We start from the raw sequence: 24,362 nt of genomic DNA on the forward strand, positions 1-24,362 counted from the left end.
CCAGCCGAGCAGCTCCCACTCCCCTCGGCGTGGCTCAGAGCAAGACAGGGAGAAACTCAGGACAGGTTCCCCAAGAAGTGTGGGATGGCCCGGCAGAATGTGGGGGTGAATGTGCCCCCTGCGGCTCTCACACGCTGGTGCTGGGAAGGTGGAAAAGTTGTTTCAGCACAGGCACGTCCCACAGGAGGCAGGAGTTTGGGAGGAGGTTGTTTAGGCAGCAGCTGCCTCCATGGGCTTTACACTTCATAGAATTGCAGAATATCCGGAGTTGGAAGGGACCCACCCTTTCTGCCTAGCTAATCGTAGTTTTTCTATCCAAATTTGTTCTTCTGCCAGGAGAGGTGAGAAGGGGAGACCCTGGGTGTCACCCCATAGCCGGTCCCTGGTGGTGCTCCCTCCCAGCCCCTCACTGAATGCAGCAGCCCCATGACAGAAGACCACTATGAATGATAGGAGATGTCTCCCAAGGGTCACGTTGTGCTTAATTGTCCCCATTCATCCCTGTCCTGCCTTTCCCAGCTCTGGGATGTGGGTTTTTATACCAGCCTCAGGGGATCTTCTTGCTCCCATGAGCTCAATGGAAGAATGTTTTCCTCAATGGCTTCCAGCACCGCCTTCATCCGTCTTCAGGGTATTAGAAGGGAAAGTAGCTGGTTTTTCCTTCAGACAGGCTGTTCCATTGTCAATCCAGAGCAAACAAACCCACCAGGGCTGCACAGGGACACACTTCAGGATCATCCCGGCTGTCCTTGCAATGTTCAGGCAGCTTCTGTATCAGAAGGACTTTGTACTGCTTGGTGCTGGATTTTGCCCTCCTGCTGCTGGTGCCTGCCCCACGCCAGCTCTCTCCATCAGGACTGGGAGCCACTGAGTGCCACCGGGTGCCACCAGGAGCTGCCAGGTGCCGTCGGTGCCAGGTGGTATTTCTTATGGCCCCGGTGCCCAAGCGCTGACAAAAAGTGGGAAGGTTTGGGGCTGCCTTTCAGACCCTGACACTGATGTTTTCTGACAATTAATCTTGCTATTTATATCAGTCTAATTAGCAGTGTTATTAATATTATCGAGGCGCCACAGTGCTAATTATATGTCTGCTTAACATGTGCTATCAGCGCTGTTCCAATCCAGTGTGATTCTGCCTGACATTATCCCAACATTAGCGTTGTTTGTTGTGTACTGCGGAGGATAATTTGATGCTCCTAATCGCTGCGATCCCCATTAGCAAACTGTCCCCATGTGCCCAAACTTTTGACAGTGATGCCACCAAGTGGTGCAGCTTTCTTAGGGACATTTCTCTGGGAAATCTTCCCCATTTTGGCAGTCTCCTGTCCATCAGGCTTTCCCTCAAAAAGAAGGAAGCTCTTGGAAGATCCTGTCCCCAAAATAAAGCAAGTAGATCTTTGCTCTGGTGTCTGCAGACATTTCTCTGGTCTTTTTCTTCTCCTTCTCTCCCTGCCAAGAGCTTAAATATTTCAAATTTGAGGAGAAGTACAGCTGGAGTTTAAGGAACTTGGCTTTAAGGGCTGAGGCAGGCACAAGCCCCTGAGGTCCCTCCAGGGCTCATTGCAAGACCCTGCGAACCTTCTGATCTTTTTCCTTGCCCTGGGCACCTCTCCTGTGGCTTTACCTCTTGGGAAGTCACATGCCAGGAGATCCCCTGGGGAAATGGTGGGATTTCTGTCCCCTGCAAGTGGACATCTTCCCCTGGGTGACAAGGACCTGAAGGCCAGGTCCCACGTACACATCTGCCTGGGACCAGCCCATCCACACTACCCTCCCATCCAGCTCCTGGAAAAGGTTTTAAACTGAGATAAATCCTTCAGTATGGAATGGGTGAAGAGACGTGTGTGATTCCTGACATTCTCCCACCTGCTGTTCTTTCCTCGGCTCGTTTTCCCATGTCTCCGTCTCCTCCAGCTGCTGTTACAGAGACGGGGGAAGGACTAAAAAAGGCTCCTGAGTGCGTGCAGGAATTGGATCAACAGGGAATTAAAAACCAGCTGCTGGAGCGTTTGATCGGTTTGTTTGATCCTCAGAGCTGGGAGCTGAGTTTTCAGGGCACGCTGGGAGAGGGAAGGCACAGGAGTGCAGGCTCTGTATTCTGTTATCAGTGGTTGGCAGCCGTCTCAGTGCCCTCTCTCCAGCAGGAGACCCTGACAGGGTGTGAGAGTGGAAGGGTGTGAAAAAGGGGGGCCGGGGGAATGAATATTTCAGGAGCCTTGGCAATGATTCACTTGCCCTGTGCCCTGCTGGGGAGGTTCTGGGAGGGGGCTCCCTTGATCAGGTGGTTCTGCTGCTTCTGGCTGCCAAGCTCAGAGATGCTGAGCCCTGGTCCCCTGGAGAGGGATGCACCTCAGCAGTGGGATGGATATCACAGCCCCAGAGATGGGTGTTGCAGCCCTGAAATGGGTATCGGAGCCCTGAGGATGGGTGTTGCAGCCCTGAGATGAGAATTACAGCTGCAGAGATGGGTATAGCGGCCCCAGAAGTGGGTGTTGCAGCCCCAGAGATGGGTGCAGGCAGAAAGGTTTCCTTCCCTTTGGATTTCTCACTGAGTTCTTCCCACTGGTTGGTCTCTCCCCTTCCTTGGTCATCATCACCCAGTGCAGCCTCCTCCTCCTCAGCCCTCACTCCCTGTCGTCCTCCAGCTCTCAACCCTTCCAGCATGGACCATCTGATTTCAAGCTCTACTGGTTCCCAGTGCCTGGATGGAGGAACTGGCAGAAATAATCCATAGGGACAGGAGGTAGATGCTGGTGCCATGGCAGGTACAGGTGAGATGGTGATGGAGGCAGTGGAAGCATGAGGAGGATGAGACAGCAAACACACACCCAGGGTGGGACGAACAGTCAGGCTGGAGGACAAGCCATTTGCAGATATAATTTATGCATTTATTGCCAATTAATATTTTAGTTTAAAACTGTGTTCTGCAGTGTTTTGGCTCAGTAAAGCTGAGTGCTGGGTCATGCTCACTATACAAGTCAGGCTTCCCTTGGCTTGATGTCTCCCCCACCACTTGTCACTGACCTCTGGTGCTGGGTCTGGCTGATCTCTGCAGAATTCCATATGTTTCCTGCCATAATTTGAAATGCAGGAGCTTTACCTTCACTCTCCAGCTAATTTTCTATTTGTAGTTCAAACCATTTCTCCCTGATGTTTAGGTGTGGATTCTACTTCACAATCACTTTATGCATTTCCCACTCAGTTTGGGAGCAGCCAGGTCTCAATATTGACATGCAGTCCAGGCCATGAGAAGTGGGGGACCAGGTCCCTTCTTCAGGATTCTTCCTTACTTTTCGCTTGAATTTTGCTAATTTGGTTTGGGAGGTAAAATAGGAAGTGAGATAGGAATTGAATGAAGTGATTAGTGAATCTTTGATAAACCCATTATCTGGTGAAAATCACAAAGCAGCTTTTTTTGATGCTGAATAGAACCAGCTGTTCCTTGGGAATGTATGAATCTTCCATGAGTTTCTCTCTAGCACTAAACTCCCTGTTCAGTGCATTCCCATTGAATTCCATCTCTTCATTTCTGCCACAGACGCTTGGTTGTTTATTAAGTGCAAGTAGGAATTTGCGTAAATGACGTGCCAAATCCCAGATTTCTTTTAGCAGCCTCAGACAGGTGTTTGTGCTCCTCAGATGGGTGTTTGTGCTCATCAGATGGTATCACTGCTTGGAAAGGCTGTCGGACCCTGTGGAACCCAAGCCGTGCCCTCAGCCAGGTGTTGCAGGTGCCCACAGGTTGGTCCTATGGCTCCTGGGGACATGTCACGTGTCATGAGGTTTTGCCGAACAAAGCTTCCCTGGCTGTGAATCACATGGAGAGCCTCAGAGGGTGGGGAGTGAAAGGTGAGGAAACTGTAACGGAAAAAATGTTTGTTGATGCTCTTTTAGATAGTTTATCCTCTTCTGCCTTTAGTAATTGTCAGTGACACTGAGTCTCCTGCTATTCTGATGCTCCCATGTACCTCAGATCAGTATGTGTCAGGCTTCTTTTCCTGGAAGTCGCATCTCTGCCTGAGAGTCACACAACCATAGAAGTATTTTGAAGGGCCTGTCACAGCCAGACCATTACCTGCAGCAAGAGTAGTGTCATTGATGCATCCTTGGAGACTTGTGTTCGCTGGAGTTGGTCTCATCTTCCCTTCCTTTCCCTTCCCTTCCCTTCCCTTCCCTTCCCTTCCCTTCCCTTCCCTTCCCTTCCCTTCCCTTCCCTTCCCTTCCCTTCCCTTCCCTTCCCTTCCCTTCCCTTCCCTTCCCTTCCCTTCCCTTCCCTTCCCTTCCCTTCCCTTCCCTTCCCTTCCCTTCCCTTCCCTTCCCTTCCCTTCCCTTCCCTTCCCTTCCCTTCCCTTCCCTTCCCTTCCCTTCCCTTCCCTTCCCTTCCCTTCCCTTCCCTTCCCTTCCCTTCCCTTCCCTTCCCTTCCCTCCCCTCTTTAAAGGACCATTTTTGTGGTATTCTTTGCCTACCATGTATTCATAGAATTCCTTCAAAGGGTTCATCTTCCTTCCACTGGTCGGATCTTTCACAAGGATATACATATTTATGGAACGAAGTGTTGTCTGTCTTTTATTGAAGAGATTTTGTTCACTTTGGCTTCAAAGCCAGCAGTGCCAGGGTGCTGCCTCGTGCCTGACAGTCCGTCCTCAGCTACAGAACAGAGGGGCTCTCAGGGTGTGTTTCCTCATGGTCTGATCTATCCTTGAGCTGTGTTGTTGGATTTGTCCTCTGGTTATCCCTCTGCCTTCCAATGGCTCCTCCAGGCACTTGGCGCGTTCTGATTTCTAATCCTTCCCCATGTCTGAGGTTGTTGATTTGTGTTACAGTTTGTGGGTTGTGCCTGTCCTTTGGAATCTCTGCCTTTCCAAGGTTGTGTGCGACTGCTGCCTGACCTTGCCCTGGGGCTTACGTGGGCTCCTCCCCTGTCAGACTCACGAGGTGCTGCTGGCAGAGCTCTCTGAGCATGGGACTGTGAGAACCTTCCACCCACAGAGGTCTTGCTGACCCCAGGAGATCTGGCAGGGCCTGCATCAGGAATTTGTTCACATGGGTACTTTTAGGACACTGAGGATCTCAGGAAAGATCATGGCACATGGATCGTCCAGCATGACACAGGACCTGCAGCAGGACCCCTGAGAGGTGGAAGGAGATTGTTCCCTTGCAACATTCACAGAGCAATCCTCCTGTGCAGGGCGGGCTTTGGGCATCATCACTGAGGCCACAATGACCAAAAAAGGTGATAAATGAGTTCATTTTGCAGCACAGAAGAGACAGAAAGCTGAGAGGACAGAAGGCTGGAAGGAGCAGGTGGACATCTGCAGTGTCTTCTTTCTTTTTTTGTCCTCTCTTCTCAATTTTTATGGTTTTGTCACTGTGGCAGAATCAAACACAATCGTTAGTAATGGCTTGCTTTTCTGACGAGGGATTTCTTAGGGAAGAAGGGATGCGAGTGATGCTTGGCTCCCATGGGGACAGCAGAGCTGCTTCCAGAGTTTCTCCCAAGATAAGCCCTAGGGATTTTTGGGGCTGGCATTGGGGGGCGATAGCAGGTAGAGACTTCGGGGCTGCTGCCAGCACCAGCCTCTTTTGCTCACCATCACCATGGTGGGCTTAGAGATGGGAAGACGGGGAGGTTGGTCCTCAGCTCTTCCACCTCTTGCAGTGGTGCCTACAGCAGAGCAACAGGAAATTACCCCTCTAGACTTCTTGGTTTGGAAGGAACTGGGAATTACTCAGGAGAGGAAAAATCCTGGAAGAAGGCATTGCTTGGAGCAGTGGAAATCTTTCCCTTTCATGCTGTCTTTTTTAAGTAATAAATGAAAGTAGCTGAAGATGCACAAATAAGCTCAGAGCTTTCTGTAGTTTGGGAATTTTTATATCAAATGTAGCACATTTAATAAGATGTCTTAAAATCGCATTCTTTTAAGCTGAAAAACACATGGCCTGAACTGAGGAGTAAAATCTTAGGAGTGTTTAACTAGGACAGCTCAGACAAGCAGATCATGGTTAGATGACTTCAGGAGTGAAAACTGGCTTGTCACAGTCAGGATGAATTTAATAAAATATTTAAACAATTTTCAACACTGCTGAGATGATACAGAAAACTAGGATAATACCCAAGAGGAGAAGAATTGCTTTAGAAAGATTAAAGTATGTAAAGACTGAAGGGCCTAAATCAGCCGTACGCGTTCCTGCCATGATGAACCTTTGTTGCTCAGAGAAGCTGTGCCTGCCGCATCCCTGGAAGTGTTCAAGGCCAGGTTGGATGGGGCTTGGAGCAACCTGGTCTAGTGGAAGGTGTCCGTGCCCATGGCAGGAGTTGCAACTGGATGATCTTTAAAGACCCTTCCAACTCGAACTGTTCTGGGATTCAATGATTCTGGTGGGCGTTGGAGAATCTGGCGGACTAGCCCGGATCAAACAGCTGCCTTGCATAGCTGAATGTCACTGGCACCCTTTGCCCATCATAGCCATCGAGGCAGCAGGTAGTGCAGGGCTTGCTATGGGAGCAGGTCAAAGTAAGACATACTCCTTAGGCTGCTGGATGTCCTGTGAGACCCCTTGCCATGTTGCTGTCCCACAGGAGATATCCTAGCCAGAGAGCTGGGAGGGATGCTGTGGTGCTCCTGCAGCCATGTGCCTCACGTGTGCCCTTTGACAGTGAGAGAGGCTGCAGTCTGGGGGGGGAATTTCCACGTCCTATCTCTCCATGGCCTGTAAGCAGGTGCCAAGATATGTTCCAAGATGTCTTGGTTGGTGATGAAGGACTCAAGAGAGAGACCACCCAAAAGCTGCTGGGCCCTGTCATGGGAATGAAGGGAACCAACCACTGCTTAAATGGAAGTGAGCTCACCTTCAGGCAGCTTCTGATTTTCCCCTTCAGCTCCCAGGACAAGGCACAGGCAAGCCCAGGAGCTGCAGGGATGTGCTTTGCCTTGCTGGGCTTCCCCCTTGTGCTGACTTGTGACTTAGGAGAAGGTTTGGTCACTGGATAACAGGGAGGGTGTCAGCTGCCTTGTTCTTGTCCTTTTTCTCATCTTACCCAGGAAAACAGCCTAGCACAGCTTGCCAGGGAACAGCTCGTTCTGTGGGAGACACGCTTGTGCGGCCCAACTCCAGCAGCAGAGGTTCTCCACCACCGCCAGCCATTCCTCTTCTCCCTGCTGTGAGGAGGATGGCCTGTGCCCAGGACTTGCAGGTGTTTGGGCTCTTACAGGATTTTGCCTGAAGGGATATTTTCGGAAGCAAAGCCCCTGTTGCTGTTAAGTAGTGAAGGGACAGGAGCACCAGGCAGCCAGACGCAAACCTTGCCAAAACGATGCTCAGACCAAGTCTGCAACTAATCAGCAGCTTTGGAGAAACGACAGCATTAAACTAGTTCATGTGATTTTTCCTCCTTGGAACTGTGCAGGACAGCTTTGATTTACAGGAGAATTAGTGGCACTCAGGTTGTTTGTAGGAGCAAGAACATTTGGTCACATTCCTGGGGAACAAAGGCTGAAGAGTGAGGCACAGAGAGGAGGCAGGCAGGAGCCTGGGTTGCTCCATCGACAGGCAGCAAGTTTTACCTGCAGTCATTTCTGTCACTCATTTTTTTTGTTAAAGAAACAGATGTCCTTCAGGAAGGCAGGAGCTCTGTGTGAGTGCATGTGTGTGTCAGGAGAAGCTGAGGTCTCTGCTATGCTTGAGGATGTGCTCTGATTGTGTTCCTGTGGTGTGTGAGGATGTGCACACTTGCCCTCCTTGCAAGCCATGCCAGTACCATTCCCATCCTCCCTCCCATCCTGCCAAAACCCAGAGCCTGTCCGAAGCAGCGGGAGGAGAGGAATTTCCTGAGGCAGATAAACAAGCTGTTCCCATTGCTGTGAGGGTGGCTGCCCCACTCCCTGACTGAGCAGCCCCTCACCACTGAGGTGTGGTTAGTGGCCATGGGCTAGTGACAGTGCAGTGGGACACCCTGCCAGAGTATGCAGAGAGGCCCTGGCTGCTCCTCTTGTTTACTCTGGTCCCTAGGCATATCCCAGGGGAGGACTAGCTGCTACCATCACATCTTTGTTATTAATTCCATGAGTCTTTGTCATCAAATCTCTTGCCCTAATGAAGCACTTGGCTGCTAGTGCTCTGCAGTTGCACTGTGACTTGGGTGACTGTTCGTGTGTACATGTGTTGCAGACTTGTCATATCATGTCCAGTCAGGGGCTCATGTCACCCAGAGGTTGTGATGGCTCGTGGTGAAGGTGCAGCATGGGACCTGGGGCATGTGGACCACGCTGAGGTCTGCCCTTGACTCTCCCTCTGCTGCAGGGCACAGATGGGGGCAGCAGACTGGGAAATAGCAGCAGCAGCTCTGGCCGCGATGCTTTGGGGTCACCATCCCCAGGTCCCTGCAGCCCCGTGCCTGCCGCAGGGACACACCAGCTGTGGTACAGGCTCAGCAGATTTCTACCCAGGTTCCGCTGCTCATAAGGCTGCTTTTGAGATCATCCAGTAATTAATTGCTGGAGTGCTGGGAGTGTGTGGTGCTAATAATGGGCACCACGTGAGTGGGGGTACAAGTGACACCCACCTGGCATGGAGAGGCTGCATGACAGACCCAGAGTGTGCTTTTCACTCATGTTGTGGGACAGACAAGGGGTTTGCTCCCCAAAAAACAGCTGAGTTCACGTAGTGATGGTCAGCTCAGCCAAGAAGATGCTCCAGAAGAGCCGACAAGACGCAAATCCAGTATGTGCTGATTAGGCAGCAACGGCTGCAAATCCCACAGTCAGCTTGCTCTGTTTACTCATGTTTTTCTGCTTTTATTTTTCTCTCTTCAATTTGAATTCCCAAGGAGACACTAGGCACAGTAAGTGCTGATGCAGCCCGCACTGGAACGCTGTGTGGAGGATCATGGATCCCACCCGCTCCCCTCTGCCCCCCTGTCCCTGCTCAGCCCAGCACAGCTGCTCCTCTGGGCTCCGGACAGTTCCTTGCTTTCTTTTCATCCCATTACAAATTGGAGTATGGCCACTGAAATGGTGGATTTACCTCACTGAGAGCAGTACTTAGCCCCAGGTGTTGCCAGGCTGAGATAACCCCATGCTTGCTGTGCGTGGGGTGAAGGGGATGGGCTGGGGATCCCCGGGACCCCAGGCTGGGGACTGAGGACATTGCTGGAGCACTGTGTGCTGGGGTAGCATGGATGACTCCCATCACAGAGCTCGTGATGGATGTGGCAGGGAGCCCTGGCTGTGACACACCCACCCCATGTTACCCACATCCCCAGGCCCACTCTTCACAGAGACCTTCGCTCCAGAGCCACTTCCCAAGCAAAGGTGAACATAGAAAGAGCCGGTCAGGGTTTAAATCTGATAAATCATCAGGGATTAAACCCAATGGATGGATTTGGAGCTGCTCTTTATGGCTTTGACTGGGCAGGGGAAATGGGGGGATGTCAGTGCACGCTCAAGTGCATCCTGGTGTGTTGGTCGAGTGCATCCCCTCAGTCTCCATCCCCTCCATGCCAGGGGATCACTGGCAGCACCTCTTTGCCTGTCTCAGGCTCTGGCTGTGGGCTCTTCAGTACCATTAGAGTCACTGCCGGCCCCACACCATGGTGAGTCGCTCGGTTTCTAGGTCAGCTCTGCTGGTGGGGCGATGCCAGCCCTGAACACTGGCAGAGATTTCAGGTCTTACTCAGTCTGTTTTGCTCCAAAGTGACTTAAAATGCATTAGTGTCACATGTGGCAGCTCAGTCCTATCTCTCTGTCACTTGTCCCATTGTCAGGGGACATTCCTCTAGCAAAGCTGACTGGCTTTGCCTATTTTCCCCCACAGTTTTTTTCTTGGTGCTGGGAATTGATTCTAAACATGGAATTATGGAATCACAAAATGGTTTGGGTCAGAAGGAACCTTTAAGCTCATCTTCTTCCACCCCCTGCCAAGGGCAGGGATACCTTCCATTAGACCAGGCTGCTCCAAGCCCCATCCAACCTGGCCTTGAACACCTAAAGGATGGGGCAACCACAGCTCCCCTGGGCGACCTGTGCCAGTGCCTCAACACCTTCTTCCATATAGCTAGGCTAAATTTTCCCTTTCAGTTTGAATCACCTCAGAGGGATGTGTCCCTCTCAGTGTTGGTGGTGGGTAGCCATGTGCTCAGCCCTCTGTCCAGCATGTGGGAAGAGGAGGTGGGAGCGGGAGCATCTGCCAACACAGGAGGAGTGCCAGGCTCCAGACCTGCTGTGGCCACTGAGAGGAGCCTGGTCTGTGTGGTGCCACCATGGAGAAGGTCTCGGCAGCCCATCGGCAACCCCGAGGGCTTGACTGTGTGTCTCAGCCCAGCAGTGATCCCAGCTGGCTGCTGCAGGTGCCCATCCCCTGCCCAGTCCAGGTGAGGCTGGTGAATGGTGGTAGCTTACTGAGGACCCATTTTCCTGCTGGTTTGACATGTGTGGGGGCATTTCAGAGTGGGTTTGACTTGGTGCATGTGTGCCTGCATGTGGGTTTGTAGACACACATGTGGTTTGTGTTTGTGGTGCACAGGGACATCAGGGCAAGGACCCACCTCTGTGATTAGAAATGATGGTAGATGAACAGGGGCAATGAGAAAAGCCCTGAATAAATCACTGGAATTAACACTCTTCAGTTTTGGCGGTCTACATGTGGAAAGCCTGTCTGTGATAAGGCAGAGCCAAAGGACACCCTCTTGCTGCTGTGCTGGGCTGAGCCCCGCGCCCCTCAGAGCAGCACCGGGGCATAGCAGCAGCAGCTTGAGCCCCACAACACCACTCACACCCCCTGCACTCCTGTCCCTAGGGCTTTCCCAGCTCCAGGGTGCTTCCCATCCCACACCCAGGGGTTCCTGCTGCTTGGAGGAGACTTGCAGCTCATGAGGACTGAACCCCTGGGGACTCAGACCCACTCAATCAATAGGTTTGTGTTGCATGTGGGGACCCTGTCCCTTGCTCTCCTCTTGGGGATCAGAGCCTACTCTACTCCCATCTCACAGCTGGTTAAGGCAACAAGACTGACAGCATTTCCCAGAGTGGACAGCTTCCAGTCTGGTGGATGGGCTGGGGACTGGCCATGGAGCATGACTGCAGCCAGGTGAGGGCAAAGTTGTGTTTGAAGAAACACAGGGACCAGGAGATCACCTCGTATTTGTAGTTCCTGAAGTTGTCTTGAGCCCTCAACCTTGGTGCCATCTGCAAACAGAAACAGAGAAATCCATGTTTAGTCCAACTGCTTGTTTGGTATTTGGAGAAGGTATCTGGTCACCAGCAGGTAAAGAGGTGCAGGTGTTGAGATGCTTTGTCAGAGCTGTGGGGGGATTTGATCCCACAGGTCCTTGACCCTTGGGGTGGGGGAAGTTCAGCCTCTGTCCCATGGTGTCTGTGTCCAGGTGCTCCCCGCTCTAGTCCCACAGTCCCCAGGTGACCTGGTCCCTTCACCCCGTGGAGCACCAGTGACTCCTGCTCAAGGACGTGGTGGTGTTCTGTTTTTATCACCTTTTCTCACTTCTTTCCACAGTTGTAGAGAAATCACTGATTTGTATTTCAGGCCAGAAGATGGAGGTTTGGGGAAATGACGAGCGTTTTATAAAGCAATTAAAACCCAACCCCTATAATTGCTGTAATTTATATACACCTACAAAATAACCAGCTGGTGTGATCCAGGCTTCTAGCCTGTTTTATTTGTTTCAGCATATCAAACAGATGAAAACGTTCCATCTGCTTTTCTGGGATGCGCAGAGGTTGGCAGTGAGGGGCTGGGGGGTGCAGTGAGGGGCTGTGGGATCAGTGAGGTGCTGGAGGAGCAGCAAGGGGCTGTGAAACCATTGCTGACACCAGTAAAGCACCACTGATTGCCTCAGCTCGCCACAGCGGGAGTGGATGCGTGACGAAGGGATTGGTGCTGAGGGGCAGGATTTGTATGTTTTTATGGATGGGAGGAGTGATGCTGTCCCCTGGAAAACTTGGGATGCTGCAAATGAAGTTTGGGCTTGTGTGCTTCAAAGCTGTACCCCCAGCTCCCCCTCCCTGCCCTTCATCACACCCCAGAACATTAAAGCAGATCAGTGCTAGTTCAAAGCTGGGACCTCAGCGCAGCCGAGCTGGTGATGAGGGAGGTAATTAGCAAGTGAAATGTTCAATGCTGTAGTGAAATGATGTTTATAATATTGGGCTGGGGGGGGCCACGAGCAGCTGGCTTTTCCATTATCCATACAGTCCTGCTCTGCGAAGCCTTTCCCATGTAATGAAGGCTCCCTGGGTTTTACTCCATTTCTCCAGCCTGTTCCTGTGTTCTGCCTCACCCGCCCTTGGCCAGCAATTTGCAGGGTTGCAAACGAGTATTTTAGGAGCCAGTGGTTTTACAGGAATGAGTGCTCTGCCTGTGTTCTGTGCCTGTGATTCAAGTTCTCCTGGCTCAGTAGCCCCCAATTACCCGTGTGTGTGGAGAGGGGCCATGTTTATGGGTCTGCTGGAGTCGGATGAAAGCCTCGGACTGCAGTTCCTACCCAAGGATGAATGAACCACCTCAGGGATCCTCTTCCAGCCCTGGAGTTTAAAATATTAATAGGATATCATTTCCCGACAAGCGCTGCAACAGGTAGCAAGTGCTTTGTTATAAAACATTCCCATTAGCGGAGCATGCAGTTCCAGCAATGCTGTGTTCCCGGAATTACTGACACCCACAAACTGCACATCCCCCATGTGGCCACAGATATTGATATTCTCTCAAACGGGCTCTGTCTCTATGCTCCACTGGATCCTCTTCTGCTCTGGGAATATTGCAGCCTGCAGGCAGCAGATCAGGCCCTGGGGATCAGGTTGGGATCTGCTGGCTGAGATCTGCTGGCCATGATCCACTGGTCATGATCTCTGGTCAGGATCTGCTGGCCACAATCCTCTGTCCATGGTCCACTGGCTGTGATCCACTGGCTGAGATCCGCTGGCTACCATCCACTGTCCGTGATCCACTGTCCAGGATCTGCTGGCTGAGATCTGCGCCGGCAAGCAAAGGGCGGCATGACTGGGGACGAGGAAGGGCAGCACGGGACAGCTCAGCTCTCCCTGCCTGTGCTGACATTGCTCAGGCTGAGGTGGTTGGCAGAGGAGGTGTCTCCCTCACCCTGTGCAGAAAAAAAGTGTTGATGACAATAGCCAAAATTTGCTCTCCAAAGGAGTGGCAAAGGGCAGACACCCATGCTGTCCCCTCCAGCTGGTGACACCCGCGGTGTCAGGCTTGGTGGTTCCCCTTCCACCAGTGTGGGCAGGAGCTGCTAAGGAGCCCCAGAGCCTGTCCCCAAAGTTATTCCAGTGTCACTCCGTCAGACGGTGTGCTGGGTCGTGGAGGGTCTTGGTTGCTGGGGGGGGCACCCAGAACACTCTGGCTTTGCTGATCTTTGTGTTTTATCTTTCTTCCATTTCTGGACCCACAGCAAACCCTGGAGACAAATCTCACCAACCTGGTTAAACGCAACAGTGAACTGGAAAACCAGATGGCTAAGCTGATCCAGATCTGCCAGCAAGTGGAGGTGGGTGAGGGCCCTTGGAGGCCTAGGGGAGGTGCCCAGGGCAGCTCCCAGCTCAAGGGATGGGATGTATGGATCACTCCAGAGTCCTTTCCTGGGGGCTACCCTGGGAGCAGAGTTGAGTGTGGCGGGAAGCATTGCTGAGGACTTGGGGGAGCTGAATTGTTTCGGACAGTTTAGTCTCAAACAATGGAGGATGCAGGGATGGTTCCCAGTGATCTGTAGGTTCTGAAGCAGTGTGACATGACTGGGAGCTACTGGGAAGAGACATAGGCTGCTGGGCTGGCTCCAGTCAGGAGAGCCTGCTGGCTGCTCTGTGCTGGAGTCATCAGGTGCTTTAGGTGGAAGCCCAGGTGACACCGAGCATGGAAACAGGGCTCATCAGCCAGGTGACACCAAGCATGGAAGCAGGGCTCAGCTGAGTGACACCAAGCATGCAGCAGTTCCTTGAAACAGTGTCTTCCCATAGGATAAAACCCCAGGCTGCCACCAGGATCACAGCTGTGGATTGAGAGGGAGTTTGCCAGTGCCCGAACAACCATGATGGGTGTTTGCTTCACCCTTGGGCACCCCAGTCCTTGTGGGGGATGCAAGTCCTGTGCTTCCCCCACACATCCCCAAGCTGCCCTGTGGGCCTGGCAGACTGCAGGATGCAGGGATGCTGCATTGGGATGTGGAGATGTTGCAGCAGGATGAGCAGATGTTGCGGCAGGATGCTGTGGTGTGATGCTGCATCGGGATGTGGGGATGCTGTGTCAGAATGTAGTGATGCTGCAGTAGGATGCAGGGTTGCTGCAGCAGAATGCTGGGATGCTGTGGAGAGATGTGGGGATGCTGCCAAGGGATGCAGGGATGCTTGGCAGAATGTGGGCATGCTGCACAAGGATGTGGGAATGCTGCACTGGGATGCTATGATGTGATGCAAGGATGCTGCGGTGGGATGTGTGGATGTTGCAGTGGGATGCAGGGATGTTGCAGTGGGATGCGGGGATGATGCAGGGATGCTGTAGGAGTATGTAGGAATGCTGCAGCAGGATGTAGGGATGCGGTCGTGGGATGCTGCAGCGGGATGCAGGGATGCTGCATGTGCTGGCCGGAGCTGTTTGCCTGCAGTGAAGCACCCGGGATGTGCTTGCCCAAGGAGCTACAGCTTGTCCTTCACCACCTGCATCCCAGAGTAGCTGGGACTCGGGGGCTGGGAAGGTGTTTCCAAACCCCTGCGGTTCCTGCAGGCAGTGTCAGTGCTTTGTTCTTTGCTCCTTCAATAATGCCCTGATGATCTGGCGAGAGGAAATGAGTGCAGAAGCCCTTTCTGTGAGTGCCAGCAGGGCTAAGTGTACTGCCAGCAGCTGGCAGCCACTGTCACATCGTGCAAGGAGGAGGAGAGGGCTGAGATGCTCTGAATTTCCAGCCAAAATAAGGAACAGAAAAATCCCACTTGGCTCTGCAGCACTGCTGGCCTTCCACACTGATGCTCCTGTGTCACTCGCGTTGTCCTGCTTCTCTCTGCATCACAGTGGAAGAGGGTTTTTTGGCTCCCCAGTAGGAATGGCTTTGTCAGAGCTGACTCTCCTGGGCTTCCTCTTCTCCAGGGCTCAGTGGACATGGAGTGATTTTGGAAAAACAGACAGCCAAAGGGTGTCTGGCAGGGAGAGAAGGAGCCAGGACGTCTTTGCAGAGCTGGTGACAGTAATCAGCCCTTGCTGCTCTGATGGACCACACTGTGGCTCTGAGACTCCATCAGGGATGGAGCAGGGATGTGGCTGGATGTCCTTCCAAGCCTCCTACTCTGAATCCAGCTCTAGCATTTTAATGACCTGACCTGGGATGAATTGAAAGCCGTTTAGTACTTCTGTCTGATCTTGGGAGTCTGAGAACTCTAAGCTGTCGTTTTCCACATAGTTTGGAAGTTTTCAGCTTTGTCAATTGCTCTGCTTAAAATAACAGTTCAAATAACATTTCTCAGCCATGCTGAAGGCACAGCCAGGCCCTTGGAGACACCTTCGCAGAGAGGACAGAAAAGTGTGAAGCAGAAAATATCTCTGCCCCCCTATGCTCCCCCATCAGTCTGATTTCAGGGAATTTTGCTTTCAAGCTATTTGTGCACATGGCACATAGGCAGACACATGTGATTGAAACATACTCTGCTCATCAGTCACATTCAGTGTAAGTGTCGTGGTATGTCTGGAGAATGGTGCCACCAACACCCTGAGGGACAGGGATTCACCCTGGAGAAGGGCACTGCAAGCCACTGAGCCTATGTTGCCCATCGAACTGACTCTGGTGCATGGGGAGTGTCCTGTTCCTGCACTAACAAAGGGCCAAATCCTGTGGCAGCGATGGAAATGTGGACCAAGGAGAGTGGATAACGACCCTGTGGAGAAGCTGAGTTTGTAAAATAGAGATGGTACAATCCATTGTCCCTGTTGCAGGGCCCAGTAGTTGACGCTGCACATGCACTGTGGGGTGGTGACCTCTGTGCCATGGTGGCTGCAGGGCTGGCCTTGGTATGAGCTGGTGGTGTCCCAAGACCATGGCTGCTACACAGACAAAAACCTGTTGAGAGTTGCAGAGCTGGGATGGGGTCCTCTGCTCCATCTCCAAGCTGCCAGGATGCGGAGGAGGTTTGCCTGTGTGTGAGTCGTGCTGCATGCTGAGATGCTGTTCCTCACCCCCACGAGCTGCAGGATGAGCTCTTCCCAGGGCTGAGTTTATTCCAGGGCTGTGTTGTCCCTAGCACATTCCCCCCCATCATTGACAAGAGTGAAGTATCTTTTCTCTTCCTTCTCACACCTTAAAGCTGCCCCCATGCCCAGCTTTCCTACAGCCATAGCACCCACTGAGTCTTCATTCCCAAATCCAGCATTTACCTGGGAACTGGTTCATCCCTGCAGAGTGGTTTGGCAAGTGTCCAGGTGTGTTTGAGCCATGGATTTGTCAGCAGAGCAGTGCTGGTCTGCAGTCTCCCCTCCATGCTCTGCTGGCCCTTTGTGGGGACCCTCACATCAAAAATGCTCATTTTTGGGCAGAAGGCAGCTGGAAAAGGGACTCTAGTGGCTTCTGCAAATTCATCTGTCTTTGGCCTGCTGGAGTATGAGTGTGGCTGAGGGCAGGTTTCTTGGTCTGGGCAGGTTTTCAGATTTAGACTACCAATTACTGCAGATCTATGTTGTCCTGTAGCCATCCTGGAAGGAGAATGCTCCAGGCCTGAACTCTGAGACCACCACACTTGTCAGCACCTGGCTGGTGGGATGAACCCAGGGCCCCAGTCTCCCCTTCTGTCCCTTGGACCAACTTCTCCTTCTCTCCCTTTGTCATGCAGAGACCTCAGCTTCATCCTCTCTCACCTTCATGTGACCCAGAAACCAAATGAAAGTGGGAGTCCAGAGACGGTGCTCCTGGGAAGTTGGGGTCACAGCCATCCCCATGGTCATGCAGCCTCGAGGGGCCTGGGTATTGCCAGCTCACCACAGCCAGGCTGCACGGCAGCACTGCCAGAGCAGACTGCTGCTGGCTCCAGATCCTGGGCCCGTTCCCCCCCCTACACACACTGCTACATGCAGCAGATTGGGAAGATTTTCCGCTGTTTTTCCTCCATGGAGCTCTCTTTGCAGGCCATCAGCTGTCTCCTACTCCAGTGTTGCATAATCTGCTGGCCAGGTTTAAAAAAAGATCCTGTAGCAAAAATGTGGTTCACTCAGGGCTGCCTTTGGCCTGCTCTGTGTTTCACAGGGTTTTAGGAGTATGAAATGAAAACTGATTTCTGTACTCTAGTGTACTTTAATTAAATGGTAGGGCTCGATTCCCGTTCCATAAAGTGCATTGCTTCTATCCTGTCCTGTCCATCCCCCCAGGGATACTGGTTTTACTGTCTTACCTGGAGGCAGAGGACTGGAACCTCTGCCTGTGCCCTCAATATGCTCTGTGTGTGACCCACAGTGAACACAGCCAGGCGAGTGTGTTGTGTGTCCCTCCTAACACTTGTGTGTTGCTGTTCCTGCCCAGGTGAACACAGCCATGCACGAGGCAAAGCTGATGGAGGAGTGTGATGAGCTGATGGAGATCATCCGCCAGCGCAAGCAGGTCATCGCTGTCAAGATCAAGGAGACAAAAGTGAGGGGAGATGGCTCATGTGTCCCAGTCTGAGGGTCCCCTCCTGCACCCATGGGGTGGGTGCTGCATGGCCTGCCCTTCCTCTCCAGGTGCAGCACTCCAGAAGCTGGTGATGCTGGGATGTTGCAGCCACAGGCAGAGGGGCTGCAGCAGCATGTGTTGCCTTGCTGTGAAGGATTTGCTTTGGGCAGCCGTCAGTGCACACAGGTTCATCATCATGCTGTGCATAATCTGGGTGTCCCTTGCTGCTGCTGCCCTCCTGCCATCCCAAATCCAGGTGTCCCTCGCTGTTGCTGCCCCAGGGCTCCTCCTCAGAGGACAAGGCATGTGCGAGATGTGGCCAGAGGAGGAGCAATGCATTGGTCGCTGTGACAATTTAGTGCAGGTTCTTGGATCATTCTAGACAGCTTCCTCGGGGCTTTTCACCACTGCAGTCCTAATAGAATAATGTGGAATTAATATTGAAGGACCAGAGCCCAGCGCTGTAGAGAGGGCAGAAGCTGCACATTCTGCATTGCAGCACAGCCTGGGGGAGCTGCTTCCCACCCTTTTCTTTGTGGGGGTATTTGGACCCTTCCTCCAGTGATTCCAGGTGTTTCCTAGTGGTTTTCATGTGTGGTGTCCCACCCCAAAGGGGAAGGGAGCACCCAAGATTCATAGATGTTCGTGGTCAAAAGGAATGACAAAAGTCAGAGGGTCTGCAAAAGCTTACAAAGCTTTATTAGTAAATTGCTAATACTTTACTTGGCATGGAAATTAGTCTAAATTAGTCCCTGACCTCCCGGTATAAGCACATGATGGTGGGTTTTGGATTAAGGAGCAGGGCAAAAGGGAGGAGAATGAGAGGGACATGGATTAAAGAGGGTGAGAGGGGAAGAAAGAGGCATCACCAGTCCTGGTTCCAGTGTTGATCCAGCTGATGGGGTGTCCAGGGTCCTGGGGGAACCTCCCAGGCTTCACGGGGGGACCTTTTCATAGATAAGTTTTCCCTGCCCTGGAGAGAAGTTTCTCACTGGCTATGCAAATCAATTCACATGCACAGTCTGTTCTTCTAGACTCTTCTGGAAATGAGTCTGAGGCTTCAGGGGTCTTGGTCTTGATCATACCTACAGTCCATGCTCACTTCTCCACCTCACTCCTGCACTGTGCCATATTGTGCTTATCTCCAGGAGCCGTATGGCTCCTTTTCCAGCCACAACAACCCTTGGTTGTCTCCAGAGCATCTCTATTCAATGAATATGAGACAAACATATCAGCCCCTCATCTTCTGGCCTTCTATGCCTGCAGTGGGGAGAGGCCGGAGGGCTGGGCTGTAGCTCTGAGCAGTGCCCTCGGAAACCTGCACAAGCCCTTTGCCATTCTCAGCAAGCTTGGGTGTGCATTGGGGTCCCACTCCAGTGCCCATAGCCAAGCTCCAAATACAGATGTTTCCCAGGCAAGGTTTAGGAGCAGGTTCCCCTGCGTGCAAATGTCAGAGAGCCACCAGCATGGCTCCAGGACACCCTGGCAGCAGTGGGAGCTTTGAAATCCTGCTTCTACCCCAGGCACTCCAGGGAACATATTTTATGTAACGGTGCCGTCTGCCGGTCCATCTGTCTGTCTGCTTGCGCTTCTCACCCTCTTTCCTGACAACTCCTGGCTGTGCTGTCCAGTTCCAGCCGTACTTGGCAGGAGCTGGAAGCTCCAAGATGTTGTTTTCCTGCAATTGGCAGCTGGGTAGAGGCAAGGGGCCCAGATTAGTGCCCGAACCCTCTGCAGTAGCAGCACTCAGGAGCTGCCAACCCAGCACTGCAGCAGTGGGAGACGAGTGTGGGGATGCTGGTACTGGCCATACTGGGAAGGGAACTGGGTTTGGCATCCAGTTACCCAGGAATTGGAATAAGCCTCTGTGTCAGTGAAAAAAGGCTGGAGATGAAAAGGTACAAATGTGCAGCACTGCAGCTCCCTCTCTACATCTCTGTGCTGGCTGCAGGGGAACTGGGCAGGGTCCTCCCTTGCTTCCAACACCTGAGCAGTGATTTCCAAGTGGGAAGGGGAAGTAACTTTTCCAAGGAGCCTCAGCCACAAATGCAGGACAGGTTAAAAAGCTCCAAATGAAAAGGAGGAAGTTCTGGAGGCTGTGACAGGTTTTAAGCACTCCAGCTGTGGGGTGAGGAATTTTTCTTTCCTGCTGGATTGCTGTTTTGTTTTCCATTTGTTCTGGGCTGCTTTTCCTGACAAATGGCCCAACGGATGCATGGAGCAGCCTGATCACAGCAGCACACGGCACTGGTAAGAGTGACAGCCCCTAGGCCTGAGAAGAGATGTCTGGAGGAAGAAATGCTGGACTGTAGTCCTGGGAAGAACTGGTCACTTCATCCCAGGGCTCCTGTGGGAGATGGACCTCCTCCACCTTCTCCAGGCAGTGAAAGAGGGGCAAGGATCAGAGCAGCACCTGGAGTTTGTGCATGGTCCTGGGTGGGAGCGAGGTACATGTGGCAAGGGACACTGGACAGTTGTGCCTAAAGGCACCTGCTAGTCTCCTGGGTGTGGAGAAACCATGCCTAGCCTTTAGGGATCTTGTGTTCTAGTAATCCTAAAAATTATCTTTTCCTGGATGTGTGTCTTTGGAAACCCACCAGACATGAGATGATGAGGAGCCCACGTGCAGCTCTGAGATGAGCTCTCGGGGGCTCAGGTACCCCTACCATGAGCCTGGGCAGCACCCCATGGGGACACGACACCGATGCAGTGGAGACATGGGCAAGGCACCCAGGAGGCAGCAATGGTGCAAGAGGAGGAACAGGAGGGAAGGAGGCAGCTGGACTGCCCTGGAGAGCCCTCTGCCTGACATGGATCCAGCTGGCAGGTGCCAGCACCCGTGTCACCTGCTCAGGGCACTGCAGGTACCAGTATGACAGCACGGCCTGGCTGGACTCAGGCCAGGGCATCTGCACCGTGGAGGCTTTGCTGGAGATCAGTGCTGGGAGTTGGTGCTGCTGGCTGCAGGTGGTGCTGGGCTGTGCCTGAGGAAAACTGGTCCAGGCACACCAGCAGCTCTGGCAGTGACCATGGCAAGAGCAGGGCTCTCCATGCTCTTCCTGCCTGTGACTGGCAGCTGCCCCAGAGCTCCCCGAGTTGTCCCTCTAAACAAAGCATCTTATTTCTCTTCCTTATTCTCCTTTTGGTAATTGTTTTCTGACAAATCTGGCCATAAAATGAACAATCCATAAAACGGACCATCCCTGAGCTCATTGAGCCCTAGTAGGAGAATTGCTCTCTCTTCAAAAAGCCACAGGAGCTGTGCCTGCCCTCTGCTCATGGCCTGGGGGCTTCATGGGTCCCTCCCAACCGGAACCCTGCTGGGGTCCTGTCTGTGACCCCGGCCTCAAGCTCCGAGGGAGCTGGGGGACACTGCCAGGGTCATGGGAGCAAAGCCAGGCTCTGCAGGAGTGCACTGGGTCTGTGGTAGCTTCGGGGGTCCTGGCAGGATCTTTTTGGGGTTCACAGCATTGTTTGCTGTCACTGTAACATGTGAGCATCAAGGCAGCAGCAGGTCAGAGCCTGTGACTTCTTGCTACATGTGCAGTCCGTGTAAAAGTAGTGGCAGCAAACCAGATGTCATGCAGTGTGACAAGCACTACCTGTCTCACCTGGTCCTGCTCCTGGCATGCCAGCCCTCCAGGTATAGATGGCTGCCGACCCAGGGGCTAGCAAGCCTCCCCAGGAGGAGTGGGGCAGTCAAATCATGGAGACATTTCCTGCTGCTCCTCTGCCTGTCCCACTGTCCAGATGCCTCTGGGCTGGTGGCTCCACACTGGGACCCATGGCATGGGCACCCCAGTGGGGTCTGAGTCAGCATCAGGAGATGCTGCAGCCCAGCATCATGCTGCAGGGACATGGGGCGAGAAGCTGATGTCCTCCCAAAGCCTGGGAGAAGGGAGGGAGAGAACATGCAGGTTCCCTCATACCTTGGTCACCAACAACTGTGTTTGCATGGGAGGAGTGGGAAGAGGATGCATAGCTCTCCTGTGTCCATCACCCTCAGAGCAGGCGCAGGCTGTTCTCTGGGGCTTTTCCACCTCCCCGCAAAATTTAACATGGAAAGTGTGTTGCTGTGCTCCCTCCCCAGAGTCTTTGGGACATCCCATCTTGTTTCACTGCTCCTTGCTTGCTGTGAGCAGCCCTTGGCTCAGGATGGAGGTTCTGTCTGTGCTTTCCAAGCTTTTGAGCACCTCTGCCTCCTTCTGCTCCTCCTGCAGGTGATGAAGCTGCGGAAGTTGGCCCAGCAGGTTGCCAACTGCCGGCAGTGCCTCGAGCGCTCCACGGTTCTCATCAACCAGGCCGAGCACATCCTGAAAGAGAACGACCATGCACGGTTCCTGCAGACCGCCAGGAATGTGGCCGAGAGGTGGGCTGGCCCCTGGGCTCAGGACAACTGGACTTGTTCTCTGGTCGCAGGTCCTTGCCCAGGGATGATCTGGTTCCCTCAGGTCCCTACCCAGGCATGCTGCATCCCCCACTGTGCTGCCCTCAAATAAACTCCAGGGTCAGGTTCCCCGTCCCTAACACCTGCTGTGGGAACAAACCGTCTTCCCTGGGATGGGGAAGTGGTGGAAATAGCAATCCAAAGGGTGCTCAGGCTGGGGTGCACCCCACTCTCAGGGAACCTGTCCCCTGGCTGAGCTGCCCTCCTGGGTGAGAGCAGTGGTTCGTAGGTACAAGGTGGTTTCTTGACAGCAAGTAATGTCATGGCAAGGCTGCCCACACCCCTCTGCCCCCCATTGCCGTGCTGGGCGTCGGGAGCCGCGTGCACCCTGGTGCGTACTGATGGTCCTTTCTTTCCTTCCAGGGTCGCCATGGCAACTGCATCCTCGCAAGTTCTGATACCAGATATCAATTTTAATGATGCCTTTGAAAACTTTGCTTTAGATTTTTCCAGAGAGAAGAAGCTGCTGGAGGGACTGGATTATCTAACGGGTGAGTGCACAGGCGCACTCCCCTCTGCTGTGACCCACACCTTCCCCTCAACCTCTTCCCTGCACCCCACCAGGGGCTGCCAGATGTATTTTAAGGCTTGACCAGTAACAAATGCCTGGTCAGTTGTGGCAGAGCAGGGGCCATGCTGCCCCCAGGACAGTGATGCATCCCCATCCTGCTGTTTCACTCTGCTGCTCCTGGAGGGTCTATGGAAAAGTCCAGAAAGCCAAAAAATTACCCAGCACCCGGGAAGGAGGCTGATGCCCATAAGAATGCAAGAGGGATAGGGATTACATAAGGATCCATAATGATTACAGGGAGGGAATGATAAATTAACCAGTTATTATACTTCTAACCCACTCCATGCTTTAACATTTCCCTTTTCCTGCCCTTTTTGTCAGTCTCTTGGTGCTAAATTATGAACCTTGGTGGGCAGGACTTCGCTGGGCCCCTTGCTGCTGTCCTGATGCTGCAGCATGGACTGAATGCTGCCCATGGGGGTCCAGGAGCAGTGACAGTTGCTGGACTATGCTGTGCTGGAGAACTGGGGGGATGAAAGCTCCAGAGAGGAGAGGACATCCTCACTCATCCAAATCCGATTTTGTCATTGTGAAGCAGATGAGCTTTCAGTGAGAGATTAACACAAACACGTGTCCAGATCAGTTACGGGATAAAGTACTTATCCAACAACCAGTCCTAGGAAATAGTGGATTTGGAAGTGGGTTCTCAGCCTGCTTCAGGGTGGGGATGTCAGACCTGATGGAGCAGCAGTGAAAACCCTGCACCCTGGTCCCTGGATGCTTTGTTAAACTAAAAAGTTTAGTTCAGTGGGAATCACAATGAGAGGTAAAATGAGAGCATTGTTGGTGTCAAGAGACTCTGCTCTCGCCACGAGCCTATCTTTATCCTTATGGGAGCAGAAAAGCCCTGGGTTTTTAAGGAAGGAAAGCCCTGACTGACCAAAATCCGTGGTCTGTGCCATCCTACAGCACCAAACCCGCCATCGGTCCGTGAAGAGCTCTGCACAGCCTCCCACGACACCATCACTGTGCACTGGATCTCGGAGGATGAGTTCAGCGTCAGCTCATATGAGCTCCAGTACACCATCTTCACCGGCCAGGCCAACTTCATCAGTAAGTCACTGTGCGCTGCAGGGGCCGCAGTCCCCTTTGGGAAGGAACTCCATGTTGCCCAGAGAAGCTGTGGCTGCCCCATCCCTGGAAGTGTTCAAGCCCAGGTTAGATGGGGCTTGGAGCATCCTGCTCTAGTCGAAGGTGTCTCTGCTCATGGCAGGGGATGGAATGAGGTGAGCTTTATAAGGTCCCTTCCAACCCAAACCATTCTGTGACTGATTTTATAAGGAAAACGTTCTTGGGAAGCATCATTGGGTTTAAAGGCTGGAAATCTGGGAGGGAAACGGGAGCAAAGGATCTACCAAGGGCTGTGATCAGAGCAAGGGAGGCCTCCCCATTATGGGGGTCCGTCCTTGAGCTGCTCTGCCCCACAGTTGGTCTTGACAGCCCCAGCTCGGTGGAGTGTTGGAGAGATGAGACCCTCAGTGGAAAGTCTCATCCATCTCACAGCTCCTGGAATAGAATCTCCTGATCTCCTGGTCTGGAATCATACAGACAGGGCAGCTCTGGCTGCTCTGTGGCCAATCATTAACTTGGTTTATCAACCCTCTGCAACAACACTAAGGCACGTTTCCAGGGAACTTTTCCTGAAAAATCACTGCCATGCCTAACTGTTTTTCCACACCACCACAAATTTGCCTAG

General features: G+C 52.8%; 1 protein-coding gene across 1 annotated transcript in view; it reads left to right on the forward strand.

Moving 5' to 3' along the window:
• The window catches only part of LOC103799133 (probable E3 ubiquitin-protein ligase MID2), a 60,125-nt gene that overhangs the window by 25,049 nt on the left and 10,714 nt on the right, over positions 1-24,362 (forward strand). Inside the window, 5 exon segments of the mRNA XM_009071433.1 lie at positions 13,422-13,517; positions 17,520-17,627; positions 21,869-22,017; positions 22,459-22,586; positions 23,576-23,719. Coding sequence (XP_009069681.1) covers positions 13,422-13,517; positions 17,520-17,627; positions 21,869-22,017; positions 22,459-22,586; positions 23,576-23,719 — 625 coding nt within the window.

This window comes from Acanthisitta chloris, unplaced genomic scaffold (genome assembly GCF_000695815.1).
Source record: "Acanthisitta chloris isolate BGI_N310 unplaced genomic scaffold, ASM69581v1 scaffold23433, whole genome shotgun sequence".
Classification (NCBI taxonomy): domain Eukaryota; kingdom Metazoa; phylum Chordata; class Aves; order Passeriformes; family Acanthisittidae; genus Acanthisitta; species Acanthisitta chloris.